This window comes from Manacus vitellinus, unplaced genomic scaffold (assembly GCF_001715985.3).
Source record: "Manacus vitellinus isolate BGI_N305 unplaced genomic scaffold, ASM171598v3 scaffold_37_pilon, whole genome shotgun sequence".
NCBI classification, from domain to species: Eukaryota; Metazoa; Chordata; class Aves; order Passeriformes; family Pipridae; genus Manacus; species Manacus vitellinus.
In genome coordinates this window covers 736,461-752,342 of record NW_021940517.1, presented here as the reverse complement: position 1 = coordinate 752,342, position 15,882 = coordinate 736,461, and the positions used below count along the sequence as shown (strand labels likewise).

General features: G+C 36.5%; 1 protein-coding gene across 1 annotated transcript in view; it reads left to right on the top strand.

The window, feature by feature from the left end:
* The window catches only part of PRKN (parkin RBR E3 ubiquitin protein ligase), a 575,237-nt gene that overhangs the window by 79,200 nt on the left and 480,155 nt on the right, over window positions 1-15,882 (top strand). Inside the window, exon 4 of the mRNA XM_018077346.2 lies at window positions 13,692-13,932. Within this exon, the coding sequence (XP_017932835.1) occupies window positions 13,692-13,932 (241 nt within the window). The remainder of the gene's footprint in view (window positions 1-13,691; window positions 13,933-15,882) is intronic.

Below are 15,882 nucleotides of genomic sequence, written 5' to 3'. Positions count from 1 at the left end.
ACAAGTAATTTCAGTCCCCTACCTGAATTTAAAAAATACACATTTTCAAACATTTTAGAGATAGAAGAAGAAATATTTAATGATTTCTGCCTGCTGACCTTTGTGTTTAACTTACACAAATATATCAGAGTTGAATAAGGGAAATTCCTTCCCTTGGTAGGAACACAGGAAAGCTCCCAGATGTCTGGCCCTCCATATCCATTCAAACAAGCCCATCCATGTCTCCCCCGCATCTTTTCTGTTTTCAGTTCCAGTACTGGCTTGTTTGAAGAAAGAATGATTTATGCTATACTTGTAAGGGTTTTGGGTTTACATCCTGTTAATTGCAGCCAGCCAACTCCAGCATCATTTGAGTGGACACTGATAAAAGCATGCAAATATAAGCTATACATCACTCTTAACTGTGTGCTTCTAAACACACGCATGGTGTCACTGAATTCACTTCAGAGCTTTTCTCACTCAAGGCAAAGAAGATGAAAACAAAAGAAAAAAAAGAAAGAAATGTGACTGTGTTTGTCATTGACATGAATGTTCTCAGTCCCTTTTTGAGAGGGACCTAAGTTGAGGCTGAGCAAGATCAAAGAGCTTTAGGAAGCTGAATGTGTAGCATCCCTTGCTACACAGATTACGGTGTTGACCCTTTGAGGGATAAGAGCAGCATCACCTCTTACTTCTCAGTAAGATGAGGTTTCTAGGACTGATAAAGCTGGTCCTTGGCTGAAGTCAGAAAATGTTCTCACACCATGAAACAATAATTAACACAAAGAGGTGCTGTGAGGTTAAGTGGTGCGACTTGCTCATTGGAGTATCCATCCACTGTGATAAAAAGTGTGCTAAAAGACAGGGATGATGAGTGTTATGTTCTGACATGACAATCCCTGTCACAAAGAGCTAGAATCTCTGCTGGTAGTCTCTCTCTTTTATCTTATTGCAGTGTGACAGTCATTGGCTTTTTTTCTTCCCTTTATTGTGTGGCTGAATTATCTGTTTTCCAGCTTCAAAATGTGTCTGTACTGTACTGTTTGTTCAGCTCTAAAACAGATGTTTTACAAGTCCAGGCTTACAAAGCTTAATTCCCATTGCTAAGGAAAGTTCACAGGAGTTTGTATGCTTTCTTGGCGCAACTGTTAACAAGGTATTTGTTTTTAAAATAATAGATTTTTTTAAATTGATTTTTAGTGGAGCTAGCTGAGCAAACCAGGTCTGCTTCTCTGGAGAAACCACTGTGGCAATTTTACTAGATACACTAGTAGAAATTTAACAGTTATTTTAAAACCTGCTGAATCTCCACACTGTAAGAAAAATGGTCCACTAATCTTTTAAACAGAAGTGGTTTAGTTGTGAAGAGAGAGCAGCCTACATTTGCTGATCTTCATTTAGTCATTCTGTGGTACTTTATGTGTTTCCTTTAGTTTCTATAAATGTAAATAAATGTAACTTCCAGCAAATCACTGAACATAAGTTTGTAACTGGCCATCAGTTGTTATTTTAATAAATCTATTACCTTTAAATAACAGTAGTACATACCCCTCAGATAATCTGAAATGTTTCTGCTGATGCCTTTGATGAGAGCTCAGAATTAGACAATTAATGTGTGCCTGGAGTAGTATCTTAGTTTGAAACAGGAGTCAGCTTTTGAAATGGATCTCCTGTTCATCCCCATTTACCATGTTTTGGCTTACATCATGGAGCATCCTCAGAGCAAATGAAGTAGGTGTCTTTTGATTGAAACTAAGCAGGGAGATGAATTTCAGAACTTCATCTATTATAGCTGCAAAAGAGAGGCAAGACTAGAGGTAGTCTAAACTCAAAAACATCCCAAGCATCCCCAAAACCTTAGCCCACAAGCTTTATAGTGTGGATGTCAGGTCCTCAATGCAAACCATTTTGCTGTGGAGAGCTACTTCTTTTGGTCTCCATTCCTTGGTAATGTAAGTTAGGTTGCTTTCTTGTTTGCTTAGACTTAGCCTGATGGACCTGGAAACATTCTTCCTGCACGTGTTTTCAGAATCCACATGGAAAGATCTTAATATTTCTAGATTTTCTAGATGTTCAAAGTAAGAGTTAGAACTTATATGTGACATGCCTATAAAAAGGATGTGATATGTTGCAAACTGAATGTATGCAGAAGAGAGAGTACCATGATACAAAAATCTTCAAAATAATTTTCAGGAACCTTGTTTGTCTTAATAATCTATGCTTTTTTAACTACATCTGAATACTGAATCTCTCATAGCTTGATGCTATATCACTGAAGATTTTTCTCTTAGAATTTACTTGCCTCTGGAGGAAATTGAACATTTTTTTTTCCAGGTAAGGGTAAAAGTACACTCTTAAAGCAGGTTTCCTTTATCTTTTTTTGTGGGTTGTTATTCTCTTGTTTTAATGTTCAAAGCCATCTTTCATCTGTGACTCAATAAGATGCTTTCCTATTATAATGGTACATTTAATATACAGGTTGGTCATTTAGCAGAGTCTGGATTCACATTTATGTAATTTTTTTCCATTTATGCTAGACTTTCTTTGAAAAATCACACAGATTACTCGAAAATATAAAAAGGATCTTTTCATCTTAATAGCAAATTTTAATTATGTATATTATATCTTCATAGTATTTACCTTGCTTTTGTCACTTTGTTATTTTCATTTCATCTGGGATAGAGTTAATTTTCTTCCCAGTAGCTGGTATGGTACTGGGTTTTAGATCTAGGATGAGAATAATGTTGATAATACACTGATGTTTCTGTTGTTGCTAAGCAGTGTTTACCCAGAGTCAAGGATTTTTCAGGTTTCGCACCACTCCAGCAGTGAGCAGGCTGAGAGGCAGAAGAAATTGTGAGGAAGCACAGCCAGGACAGGTGACCCCAACTGACCACAGGCGTATTCCATAACATATGGCATCCTATGTATGTCAGTATATAAACAAAGGGGAACCTGGCCAGGGGCTGCTGCTCAGGAACTGGCTGGGCTTTGGTTGGTGGGTAGTGAGCAATTGTGTTGTGTATCACTTGATTTATTACTATTATTATTTTTTTCCCTTTCTTTTCTGTCTGCTTAATCTGTCTTTATCTCAACCCACAAATTTTACTTTTTTTCCCAATTCTCTCCCTCATCCTGTTGAGGGGTGGAGGTGGGTGAGTGCAGGGAATTGAGCCAGTGACTGTGGGGTATTTAGCTGCCTGCCAGGTTAAACCACAACATGAGTATTCTCCCTTTTAAAATAAGACATGATTGCATATGGGACAGAAAGGAAAGAATTGACAAACTAAGCCCACATATCCTGGGCATAGGGATTAACTTATATGTTTTCTGATATGGCATAGATTCCCTATTAGAGATTGTGAAGAATCTATAAACTGTCTATTTTGTAACATACCTAACTATACCTCTGCCAAACTCCTCCGAGTCTCTTCTACCCTCAAGTAACATCCAGTTGGATATGTAGCCGTGCTGCACAATGTTGCACTGCATAGATTTTCCAGCATTATACTGCTGGCATATTTTGGTAGGCATATCCCAAAAATCAAATCTAAGACCATTTTCACCTGTCATAGGAACTGCTAGGTTAAAAGCAAGTCTTCAGATAAAATCAGGGGAAGCTCTGGAAAATACTTTATTTCTTGTCCATGTTTATACCAGTGAGTTAAGAATTTACCAAGTAAGCCCAGTATGATGCATAGAGCTTTATTTATGGCTGTTCTCAAAGCAGCTGCTCAAACTGATATATAGATGCATGAAGTGGGAGAAGTAGAAGACCAAAATGCTCTTTGGTTGGGATGAATACCAGGTGCTGGCCGTAAAGCATGAAAAAGACATCTGTGAATGACTAGTTGAAGTAATTGAAATAAATATTTATAACTATTAAACTTTTGATGCACTAGACAGTAAATTCATAGGAAAATTTCTACAGTGGAGTATTAACTATACATAGGAATTCTTCCAGAACTCGTTGGAGAAGGGAATTTCCCAAATTCCTTTCAAATACAATTTATGTCTCATTAATATCTTGACACTTACTAGGTGAGGCCACTTTTATATCTACTCACTAACGCTTAATTTGTGCATTAAGTGCAGACAGAGAAATGTGACCAGACTGGCAATGTCTACCTTGCTGAGAGAAATTCTTCTCAAAGAATTTAAAGCAAAGAGGATATAAAAATTAAATCTTATGTTAATCAAAAAACATAAAGTCCTTAGACCATGGTGCATGCCTAAGACTGCAAACAGTGTTTATGAACAGAAAAATGTCTCACTTATGAGACCTTTTCTGAGGTTAGTACCCTTTATCACCATTTAACTGAGACTAAAATGTGCCCAAATGTAACTCATTCAAGCGTTTTACAGAATACACTTGTTACTTGTGTGGCTTGGGAAGAGATTAGAGCAACAAAAAGTACAATCCATACCTGGTAAATAATAAGCTTTCTTTTTTTTATGTTTCCAGCTGGAGATAATGTGTTTAGAGAATATAAATCCTATCAGATAGTTCAGTGTGGAAAATAAATTAATAATGAGATGCACTCAACTGCATTTAGGATGCAAACAAACAACCATGAGAACTTAACTGTATTAATTTTTAGTATAGCATTATAAGCTTTTCATTGTCTTGTTGCTTTCTATACAAACATTATTATAAATGGTCTGTTTGTAGGTTGTTCATGCACAATATATGAAATTACAAGCGGGAAAAAGTTCTTCATTTATCGAGGAGAAAAGTTTTATGTGAATTTAGTGTTCATTTGACTATTTCTCTTCGATTTTATATCAACATGATATGTTCTTAGTGTCACTGTGGAGATACTAAGAGCTTTGTAAATGTAATATCAAAAATCTGACTTTCTTCTGTGCCTTTTGCAGATTGTTATGCAGAGTTTTGAAGGGAATAAAAATAATTTAGGAAGGTATTTTAATGTTGTAAACTGTCTCATATGCTGCCAATAAAACATTTTTATTTCTTATAGGGGTTAATTTGTCTTTCAGGAGTTTGTTCTATAAGGTCTACATTCAAGAATCTACATTCATATTAATGATGTCATGGTATTAGTAATGCCATTTAGAAATATATACATAGCATTGCTGAGGTCTTAGATTATGTACAAAAAGTAATAACCCTGCTGAGTTCCTAACTGAGCATTATCTCTGCATTCCCTCCACTGAGCTAGAAATTAACATTACGTTTTTGTGTCTTATAATTTGAAAAAGATGGAAATGAAGCATAAAGTGATTTGTAAGTGAAGGAAGAGGGGGAATTCTGACTTAGTTTAAATTTAGTGTGAGGAATTTTAAATACTGTTGGTTGAATACATTTCCGGCAAATTATTAACTCATTAAGGGACTTGTCAGTTTGTAAGTTTTCTACTTCTCTTTAAAGAGTATCATTCAGAGCTGAACCTTTGTAATATATAACATTGTGCTTGACTGTAATCAGAGGATTTTATTTTTTTAAACGCTGGTCAAGGCTTCCTGCTACATGGAGGGACCATTAGCTGGAGGAGCTGTAATAAATCACACTGTATCTACTTATTTCCTCTTGTTCAACATCCATTGTTCTGTTTGCTAAAACACAACAGAATCTTAATTTAAATGTGTATGACTTAACTCCTTTTATATAGCATTACATAAAAAGGTACTTGATAGCAAGCATGTTCCACGTGAAAGTTCAAAGCAATAGTAAGATTTATGGTTTTAAGCAACTACCTTGGGAATTTTAGGATTATGTTTCCTTACAAAGTGCAAATGGAATTTCTTCCTCTCTCCTGGCACTTACATATGGGAAGGAGTCTCTAGAGATGTCTTCAGAAAGTTCAATCTCACAGGAAGAGAAAATACATAGGAATATATACCAATATGACTGCTATACTTACTGTTTGCTGTAATCCTGAATTATCAATTGGCAAACACAATCAGGACTGTGACAACTTCACAGAACCTAAATGTTTCTCTAGGGGAGGTTACATAGAGTGGCCCTGATTTCTTACTCAGAAGCCTTTTCTGGATTCCTCTAAACTTCATTTGTTTATGTAAGAATAATTGATAGAATCATAGAATACCAGATTAGAAGGAACCTCAGGGATCATCTGGTCCAATTGTTCTTGTCAAAAGCATGGTCTAGACAAGATAGACCAGCACTATGTTCAGCTAAATCTAAAAAGTGTCCAACGTTGTGGAATCCACCACTGCCCTGGGGAGATTATTCCAATGGCTGGCTGATTGTTCTCATTGTGAAAAATTTTCCTCTTGTGTTCTGATTGGAATCTCCCCAGGAATAACCTGTACTCATTATCCCTTGTATTTTCCATAGGACTCCATGTGAAAAAGGACTCTAATAGTAGTCCTTAAAATGATACTAGGTTTTGGACTTAGAAAGCGATGAATCTTTTTCCATAGCACATTTTTTGTGTATATTTCCTTTTATTCCATTTCTTTGACACTGTGAATAGTTAAACTACCGTAAGAACTGAATAGGAAAAGATGATAAAAGTTAAGGTACAAATATTCTGCTAAGTGAAGGATTTTCTACCTTTTCATCACATTTAATTGAATGTGTGGTGCTTTCAATAATACCTCTATTTTTCCTTCTATTTCTAGGTGTTGCTTAGCACCCACGATATTCTGAATGCTAAAGGAGCAAAGTAATGTATAACTCTGAAAATGTTGAAAAGGTGAACTGAAGTCAAATGTATATGTATTCCACAGCATCATAAAATATAAAGTAGTTTCTGATTGCTGGAATTTAACTGCTATGTGGTCTATGTAATTTATGCCCAGTGGTGTACTGGCTTTTTTCCTTTGCCCCACGGGGAGCAGTATTTGGTTCACTGCCACTGAGCAGACAGAATTCCCACAAATGGATGGTGATATCAGATCAAAGTGCTGATTTGCTTCATTATTTTAACAGTGCTTAATTTTCCCTTCAGATTTTCCCTTGTCATGACCTGCATAAGAGTCTCTGAGCCCAAAAGCTTATTTAATTCTTCTTTCTGTATCAACTGGTTAAATAAAAGATGTTAGGTCTTCTTGCAAATCTTGCTTCCGATTTCTTAAATCAATGTAGCTCAACAAAATGGTATTGCTATATCTGTATTTTTTATTTTAGATAGTCTCTACTTTCAAGCACTTTAATATATCAGCTTTAACTTCCTATGTAGTAAAGTGTATTTTTCTGTTGTTACTTTCTTCTTTTTGCTTTTTTGCATTCCCTGTGATTAGGGAAAGAAATAGTTTTGCTCTTCCAATTGATTTCCTTTCTGTGTCTGCTGCTTTTGAGACTTGGACTCTGTCCTTGTGAGAGGGTTACAACAATAGTAAAGTAAGTCATGGTGGGCTTTTTTTTCTCTCTTCTGGGAACTTGATGTGGTTATTTTTCTGTTTAGAAGGTCATCTTTAATGTCCCTCTACATTATCCATTAAAAAAAAGACTTTTCCAATAAAATTGTTGTGTCATCAGTAGTTTTAAGAGGGTCCCATTGGTTTGAAGAGGTGTATTGTGCTATGCATACTTTGGACAGCAGTTTTATTATTTCATTCATCCTGCAGATTAATGAGACGAAAATGTTCCCCCTGTTTTCCTGTCTGATGCTGAAATGCATCACAGTTAAGAAAAAAACTAACCAGAAAGCCAACCTTTTGGTTCTTGTTGATCATTCCTAGAAGTTTAAAATATGTTTTCTTGAGCAGTGACCTTGTTTGACTCTCTTAAGGAGTGGTATCAGGCAGTCTATTATCTGCTTGATCTAAATAGGGAGCAATTAGGCAAATTGTTATGGTTTCCACAATAGGCCCCAGAGATCTATGGGCAAAGATGTGGATCTCCAGATAATGTAAAAGTTGGGAGTTCAAACTGAATGGCTGGTAGTGGAGTGTGAAGAATTTCTTTTTGTGATTGTTATGCAATTTTAAAAATCCCAACAGCTAAAAACTCCCAAGTTAACTTGAAATTGTTAACTTAAAATGAAATTTTTTCAAATTCCCTTCCAAGACAAAACACCACGAGAAATTAGCTTTTTTATATTCATATTCAAAGCTTCAAATTCAAACTATTCTCTGCTCTAGTGCTTCTTTTATTAAAACATTTCAAAAGGTGTATTGCACTTCATAAAATATGACTTCTCTTATGGACTATATATTAATTAGATTGAGAACACTTCTTTCAGTATTGATAATACTATCAAAATATGTTGTCAAGAAAGTAATTAACAGAAATCTGTCAGAATCACAGAAACATAGAATAGTTTGGGTTGGAAGGGACAATAAAGATTATCTGGTTCCAACCCCATCACCACTGACAGGGATGTCACCCACTAGATTATGTGGCCCCACCCAGTCTGACCTTAAACACTTTCAAGGATGGAGCATCCACAGCTTCTCTGGGCAGCCCGTTCCAGTACCTCACCACCCTTTCAGTAAAGAATTACTTCCCAACATCTAATCTAAATCTCTTCTCTTTTAAAGTGTTCCCCCTTGTCCTATCATTATCTGCCCATGTAAAAAGTCTCCCTTTTTTTTTTTTAGAAGCCTCCTTTAAGTACTGAAAGGCTGCAGTGAGGTGTCCCCAGAGCCCAACAAGAGATTTCAGAGTTACTGAAACACAATTGTCTTTTCCCTCTTCATAATTTAGTTCAGTCTCCCCAGTTGACCTTCTAGTTAGCCCACAGCTGTCAGCACCAAAGAATATTGTGTTACTCACTCAAGACATGCTGACTCAGCCTTGTGAAATTCAACTTGAGAATTCAGAAAAAAAAGAGAAAAAAAAGCAAAAGGCTTGAATGAGACAAGTTTTAATTTCTTCTGCTATGAATTCATTTTCCCAAGTTGGCCAAACGTCATTGTCTCTAAAGAACCAGTCCTTTACACTGAGTTTCATTATTTCTGGATCGTCTCAGCTCCCTTTGCTCTAGTGAGGGAAATACTTCATAATCTACAGTATATACACTTGCAGTGTTCCCCTTTGGAATATGGATCACCGGCATTAATTTGGATCAACAGATAAGACAAGACAATATCTCTAGAATCTTTAATAGTAGATATTCTCAAAAGAATGTTTCCTGAGGCGTAAAACAAATACATGAAGAAAATGAAAGTGACATTGACATAAACAATTGTATCTTACAATAGTAACCGGAGGCAAAACCTAAACATTTACAGAAATAGTTTGAATTCTACTTCAAAGAAAAAGTTGCAGACCTAGCCCATCTATTGTCTGTGAAATGTAGTCTGCTATAAAGTATTAATCACCCAAATTCTGCTCAATGCTAGATGATATTCCCATCCAACTCTCTCCACAATTATGATGTGATCACAACCCTTTTTTATTTTCTTCTTGTGCTGTTTTATCACTTTTCTCACCAAGGTTGAGAATTACTTTCCTCCTTTAAACACAAGCCAAATTAAATTCAAATGTAATGAGAAACATTACAAAATGGATGATTTGGATTTCCATGTTTACTGTTGCTCAGTGACTTTCATATCAAATCTGCAAAGTGTATTTATGAGGATGTTGTTTCTTTCTTCTCCCCACTATCTTTGAAAAATTATCCTGAGATCTCCTAATTAAGCTTTCCCATGACTATTATCTACACTATCATCATCAGTACTGACTGACATTCAATCTTTCAAAGTTTGTTTTTGTTTTTGATTAAGAGATACAAGAAAGCTAAGACACGACAGGTTCTCCTACCCTTTTAAAATGAAAACTTTTATCAAATGAAATCCAGAAATACACTATTGCTATAGTCATATGGATATATAGATGCCCAAAGTGCATATTTTACATCTTTTTCTGAAGTATGTAGTTCTTGATATCGTTGGAGAGAGAATAGTAGGTAAGATGGAGTTCTATTTTGTCATCCCTTCCTTTGTTTCTGAGCTAACCACATAACCCTCCAGCTTGCAAAAAAAGAACTGGAAAAGAATGTATACTTTTAAAAGATCAGTCAATTTTAACCAGGCATCTAAATGTGTACAGGAGTCAAGATCAAGCAGGAGTGGTTCAAAAAGGTTGTGGTGGTGTGGGGGTTTTTTTTTTTTTTTTTAAACCAGCCGTAGCCATCCCTCTTATTCTCTCATGTGCACTATCTCCTCAGTGTAATTGTTGCACAGCATTAAGATGTGAACTGAATCAGGAACTGATGCAAGCTTTAAAAAAAACTGAGAAGGATAGTAGATGATGGGAGAAAAATGAAAGGCAGGACAGGGTCTGCTTAAGCAAGCAAAACTGCCAGAAAAGATGCTCATTAAAACAGAGTGTGACTGATTGGCAGTTTATTAGGGGTTTATGAAGGTGTGAGTTTTTACATATATACCTGTTTTTCTTTTTTAATTCTCACTGTAACTGAGCAAATCACTTTTGAGCTCCTCATTTGCCTAGATTACTAAATTCATTATTAATTTCTCTTAGGTTATTAAATTCCTTAATGTCATGCAGTATTCTTGGAGAAGTTTTAGAGTGACAGACATGTTTTGGATTTTTTATTAATGAATGAAATTATTAAACTATTTAAGGGATCTTGTTAAAATGCTGAGGGCAACAAGTTGTACAGAAAAAAGGAGACCTTTAATGTCAACATAATGTTTTAAAGTTGAAATCTAATAACTGCTTTGATTGAATATTAAGACTGCAACATCTTTGCTTGACAAATCTCTGCTAACTGATTACTGCTTCACTAAGGAGAGAGTGTGTTATTAAAAATTCAATTAAAACAAAACAAAACAACAGATTTTTATCTTTTAGAAATGCCTTGCAAGGGTGGAGAGAGAAGTACTGAGAATTAATTGAAGAGAATGAAGGAAAGCCACCAAACAGAGAGGAGACCAGAGTTGAAAAAGTGGTAGAAGAGAAAGTGGGTAATAATGAGGGTAGAAACAGCACTAAAATATCTATAAAGGAATCTTTTGCAATTAAAAGTACATGCAATAATTGCATCTGTAATATAAACTACTATAGTCTAAACTAAAAAATCTAAATATTTTGTAGATACAGAGGCAAATGCTTTAGAATTCTTTTTCTGTTCCTCCCAAATGTAGTCAACAGTCTGTCTTGACATTTCATGACAGAGATGGCCAACCTAATGATGCTGCAAAGAGTTGGAAAATTAATTTCCTGAGGGATATTCAAACTACTTTCTGTGTAGATTGATGTTTGTGTGTGGTTCATTCGTGACACTAGACAAGGTGTGGGTCTCCAGAAGGTATCACGCAAAAAAGAACAAATTTTGTTGCAAGGTGAGTTGTGGAGAGATCAATACAAGTCTTTCTTGAATGCCCTTCATTAATGATAGGTCTTCTAAATTCTCTGTGATTTCTAATTCTGATGTAATATTTTACTTTTCTTTTCTGTATTAGGGAAATGCTGTACAAGATGTGAATTTTATCCTGATTTATCATTAATAGATGTTTTTTAAGATCTTCATTCATCCTACTTTTTTTCTAAAACAAAAGATCTGGAAAGACTATCTAAGAATCACCTCTATTGAGGACTGAAAAAGAGGAAGAGCTTATATATATGTGAGACAACAAAATGATATCCTGAATTGGGCCAAAATTGCTAGCAATCCTTTTGTTTTATCAGCAAAGACTATAGCAGTCATGAGATCTTCCACAGGCTTTCTCTAACTCTAAAGTCAACAGTTAAATGTCATTTCTTGACACAATGGGAAACTCAATACTGAGTCTATATCTAAAACCAGATTTAGACTGAAAATTACATTAGGGAGAATCACAGAATCACACAGAATATGCCGAGTTGGAAGGGACCCACAAGGATCATCGAGTCCAACTCCTGCACAGGACCATCCCCAAGAGTGACACCATGCACCCGAGAGTATCATTCAAACGCTTCTTGAACTCTGCCAGACTGTGACCACTTCCCTGGGGAGCCTGTTCCAGTGCCCAGCCACCCTCTGGGTTAAGAACTTTTTTCTAATATTCAACCTAAACCTCCCCTGGCACAACTTCAGGCCATTCCCTTGAGTCCTGTCACTGGTAACCACAGAGAAGAGATCAGTGCCTGTCCCTCCTCTTCCCCTCATGAGGAAGTCATAGACTGTGATAAGGGCTCCCCTCAGTCTCCTCTTCTGCAGGATGAAGAGACCAAGTGACCTCAGCCGCTCTTCACACGGCTTCCTCTCAAAGTCCTTCACCATCTTCATTGCCCTCCTTTGGATGCTCTCTAATAGCTCGGTATCTTTCCTGTATTGTGGTACTCAAAACTGCACAAAATATTCCAGGTGAGGCCACACCAGTGCAGAGCAGAGCGGGACAATCGCTTCCCTCGACTGGCTGGTGATGCTTTGCCTGATACCCCCCAGGACACGGTTGGCCCTCCTGGCTGCCAGGGCACTGCTGACTCACATTCAGCTTGCTGTTGACCAGGACCCCCGGGTCCCTTTCCGTGGCACTGCTTTTCAGCTTCTCATTCCCCAGTCTGTACAAACATCCAGGGTTGCCCCATCTCAGATGCAGAATTGGGCACTTTCCCTTGTTGAACTTCAAATGGTTGGTGATTGCCCCAGTCCTCTAATTTATCAAGGTCTGTCTGTAGGGTCTCCCTTCCTCTGAGGGAATAAACAGCTCCTCCTAGTTTTGTATCATCTGCAGACTTACTTAGTATCCCTTCCAGTCCTGCATCCAAGTCATTTATGAAGATGTTGAAGAGCACTGTGCCCAAGATGCAGCCCTGTGGAACCCCACTAGTGACAAGTCACCAGTCTGATGTTACCCCATTCACTATTACCCTCTGTGCTTGACCCGTGAACCAATTGCTCATCCACCACATGATGTGTTTATCCAGCTGTTTTGGACATTTTGTCCAGAAGGATATGGTGAAAGACAGTAAGGAAAGCTTTGCTGAAATCCAAAAAGACTACATCAACTGACTTCCCTTGATCAGCCAGGTGGATTACCTTATCATAGAAGGAAATCAGTTTGGATAAGCAGGGCTTTCCATGCTGGCTGTGACCAATGACTGCTTTGTCTTTCATGTTTTTCAATACCTCTCAGAATAATCTTCTCCATAACTTTACACAGCACTGTATTTAGACTGACAAGCCTGTAGTTTCCAGGGTCCTTCTTCTTGCCCCTGAAAATTGGGACAACATTTACCAACTTCCAATCAGCTGGGACTTCTCCATATTCCCAAGCCTGCTCAAAAATTGAGAGAGATTTTGCAATGACATCAGCTATCTAAAGAAGCAATAAGTATCAGTCTCCATCAGTAGCATCATCTTCCCTGTTTCTGTTTATAAAAATACTTGGTAGTAGCTTGAGAGAGCTTCATGAACTCTCTGTGATAATCAAATTTGACGTTAAATTGCTGCATGAAGAGTGTGTATCAGCATTATCTGTGCGAGTGCCTATTAAGCGTTGAATATTATTAGTGCTTGATTTAGTAGTGCTACCTTATGAGTTTTTCATTTGTGCCAATAAACCAGACTTATTTAGAGCTGTTGGCTCTGTCCACCGTTTCTTTGTTAAATGTTTAAAACTTGTAAGTGTTGTGACCCTTTTGCCAATGCAAGTAATCCTGATTCCAACAATTTACCCTTGTCGCTTTGCTTTAAACTCCATTACCATCCACTGAAATTCTCCACAAAGTGACTTGGAGACAATTTAGCAAATAACACGTTGGAGATAGAGGAATTTTGTCCATTATGTCACAATTAATTACTTATTGGGATTTTTGTTTTGTGTTGCAGAAGTGTGACTTGGCCCAGCAGAGCATTGTTCATATTGTTCAGAGTCCACAGAAGAACGGTCAGAACAAGGAGGGGACAGAAAATAACTGTGTTGGAGGTATTCTAAAAGCCTTGGAAAGAGAACCTGAAAGCCTAACTCGCGTAGATCTCAGTACCAGCATCCTTCCATCACTATCTGAAGGTTTGGCTGTTATTCTGGGTCCTGGAAAAAGCAGTGTTTCTCTTCCCTCTGAAAAATTAGGTAATTCAGTGATTTAGTACATTTCAATTTACATATATAAATATTTGTCTACTTCTTTTTAAGGGTGAACAGTTCTAGTTCTACACCAAGGGAAAAAAAAACCACAATATGTGATTTCTTTTAGTTATTAAACAAAAATACTACAATATTAAGAGGTGATAAGAATCCAATTTTGCTTTGTGTATAAAACGAGTGATTTCTTGTGTTGCTCCTGTCTCTAACTTGTATTATGTTAATATTTTTACAAATTATTATAAGCTGGCAAAAACCCCAGATGTCTATGAGTAGGTAAAAAGTGCTCTCTGTAAAATTTCTATTACAGAAGTTTCCTTACCTAGAGTGTTGGACAGTTTATGTGTTGCAAATGTGTTTAATTCCCAATCTGTTGTGATGTTTTCATAACCATACATTTTGTAAAAATATTTACAATAGATTTACTGTTTATTTAAACATGGCTGGCACAACACATGATGATGAATCATATTATGGATTTTAGTACCTCTCCATCCAACAAATGATTGCTGAAAATATCTTTATCATGAAAAATAATCTGAGACACAAGTTAAGTTATTGCAGAATGTGTTCATGAGAGAGAAGCTTAAGTCAGAAGCACATATAAGAATCCCTTAGCAATTACATGAATCTCCTCAGAGAAACCCCCTCCTCACCCAGTGTAGATAACCCTTACTGACAAAAGCGTTATCCCCAGTGAAGATACATCATTCTGTGCAATACCAGATTCTGTTGTGATTTATCATAATAGTCCATCAGAAATGTCATTTTATGAAGAACAGTACAGAAATACCCTTTTTACACAATAAAGAAGGTAATACTAAACATATAGATTGAGATTATAGAAGATGAGTTTTGAATACAACCTCTGTATCTAACCAGGTATCTGACCTGACCACAGAAATCATTGTGCTTAAAAAAAATGGCTACTAAAACTGTTAAAATAACTTCTAGAGAATTTATTAAGTAACTCATGCAGAAAATACACAATCCATGGGAGGGTCACAGATGTATTCCACAACTGACTTGGTCAACCTCTCACTGCCAACTCATGATGAATGAGTGCAGTTTAGGAGCAAATTAGTACCCAGCTTAATGATCCACATCTCCCAATCTGAATGAGTAATGAGATAAGAGGGGTGCATGCTCATTTAAATCCGGTAAACTAGGGACAGGGCTTCAGACTGGGCTTACTCTCAGAAGCAAGGCAAAAATGCAAGCTTTTAAATGTTACCACATATTTATTTTTTCAGCCCTCTACGTGATATGTACAGGGCTTTAATAGCTGTGCTTGACTCTACAAAATAGTTTATACATGTGTATAGACTTTCAAAATTTTTCATGTGACATGTTTGTCCACAGACTGCACAGACTACCTGTGAAACCAGGTACAAACTGATTGGTGTCTTCTACTGATTGGTGTGTTGCAGCAAATATTTTCATGGCAGAATGAAAGCTGAGGAAAAAATATATTGATAATATAGGTGGACTAATTTTATCTTGGATTAGGTTATAAATTATTTTTATAATAAGAAAAAGAAAAGAGCCACTCTACCAATAATTCTGTCTGGAAGGATGTTAATAATAAGTACTTTTTAAAGGCCTGTTATCTTCTTTCCTTGTTTAAATTCTCACTGTGGAAACTTGTCCTTTTGTCTGTTCAGCTCTACTGCTTTTGTTCAATGTGGGAGACTTTAATGTCGGGTTTTTTTATTATTGTGGGTTTGATGTGGGTTAATTTGTAGATATGTTGTCACTTAATTCCCTTAGTTAAGGAACAGTCTGGGTTAAAAATCATCCAGCAAGAAAAAGAAAGAAAGGAAAGAGAGAAAGAAAGAAAGAAAAGAGAGGAAGAAAGAAAGAAAAGAGAGAAAGAAAGAAAGAAAGACAGAAAGGAAGAAAGGAAGGAAAGAAAGAAAGAAAATTATTCCAGAGATC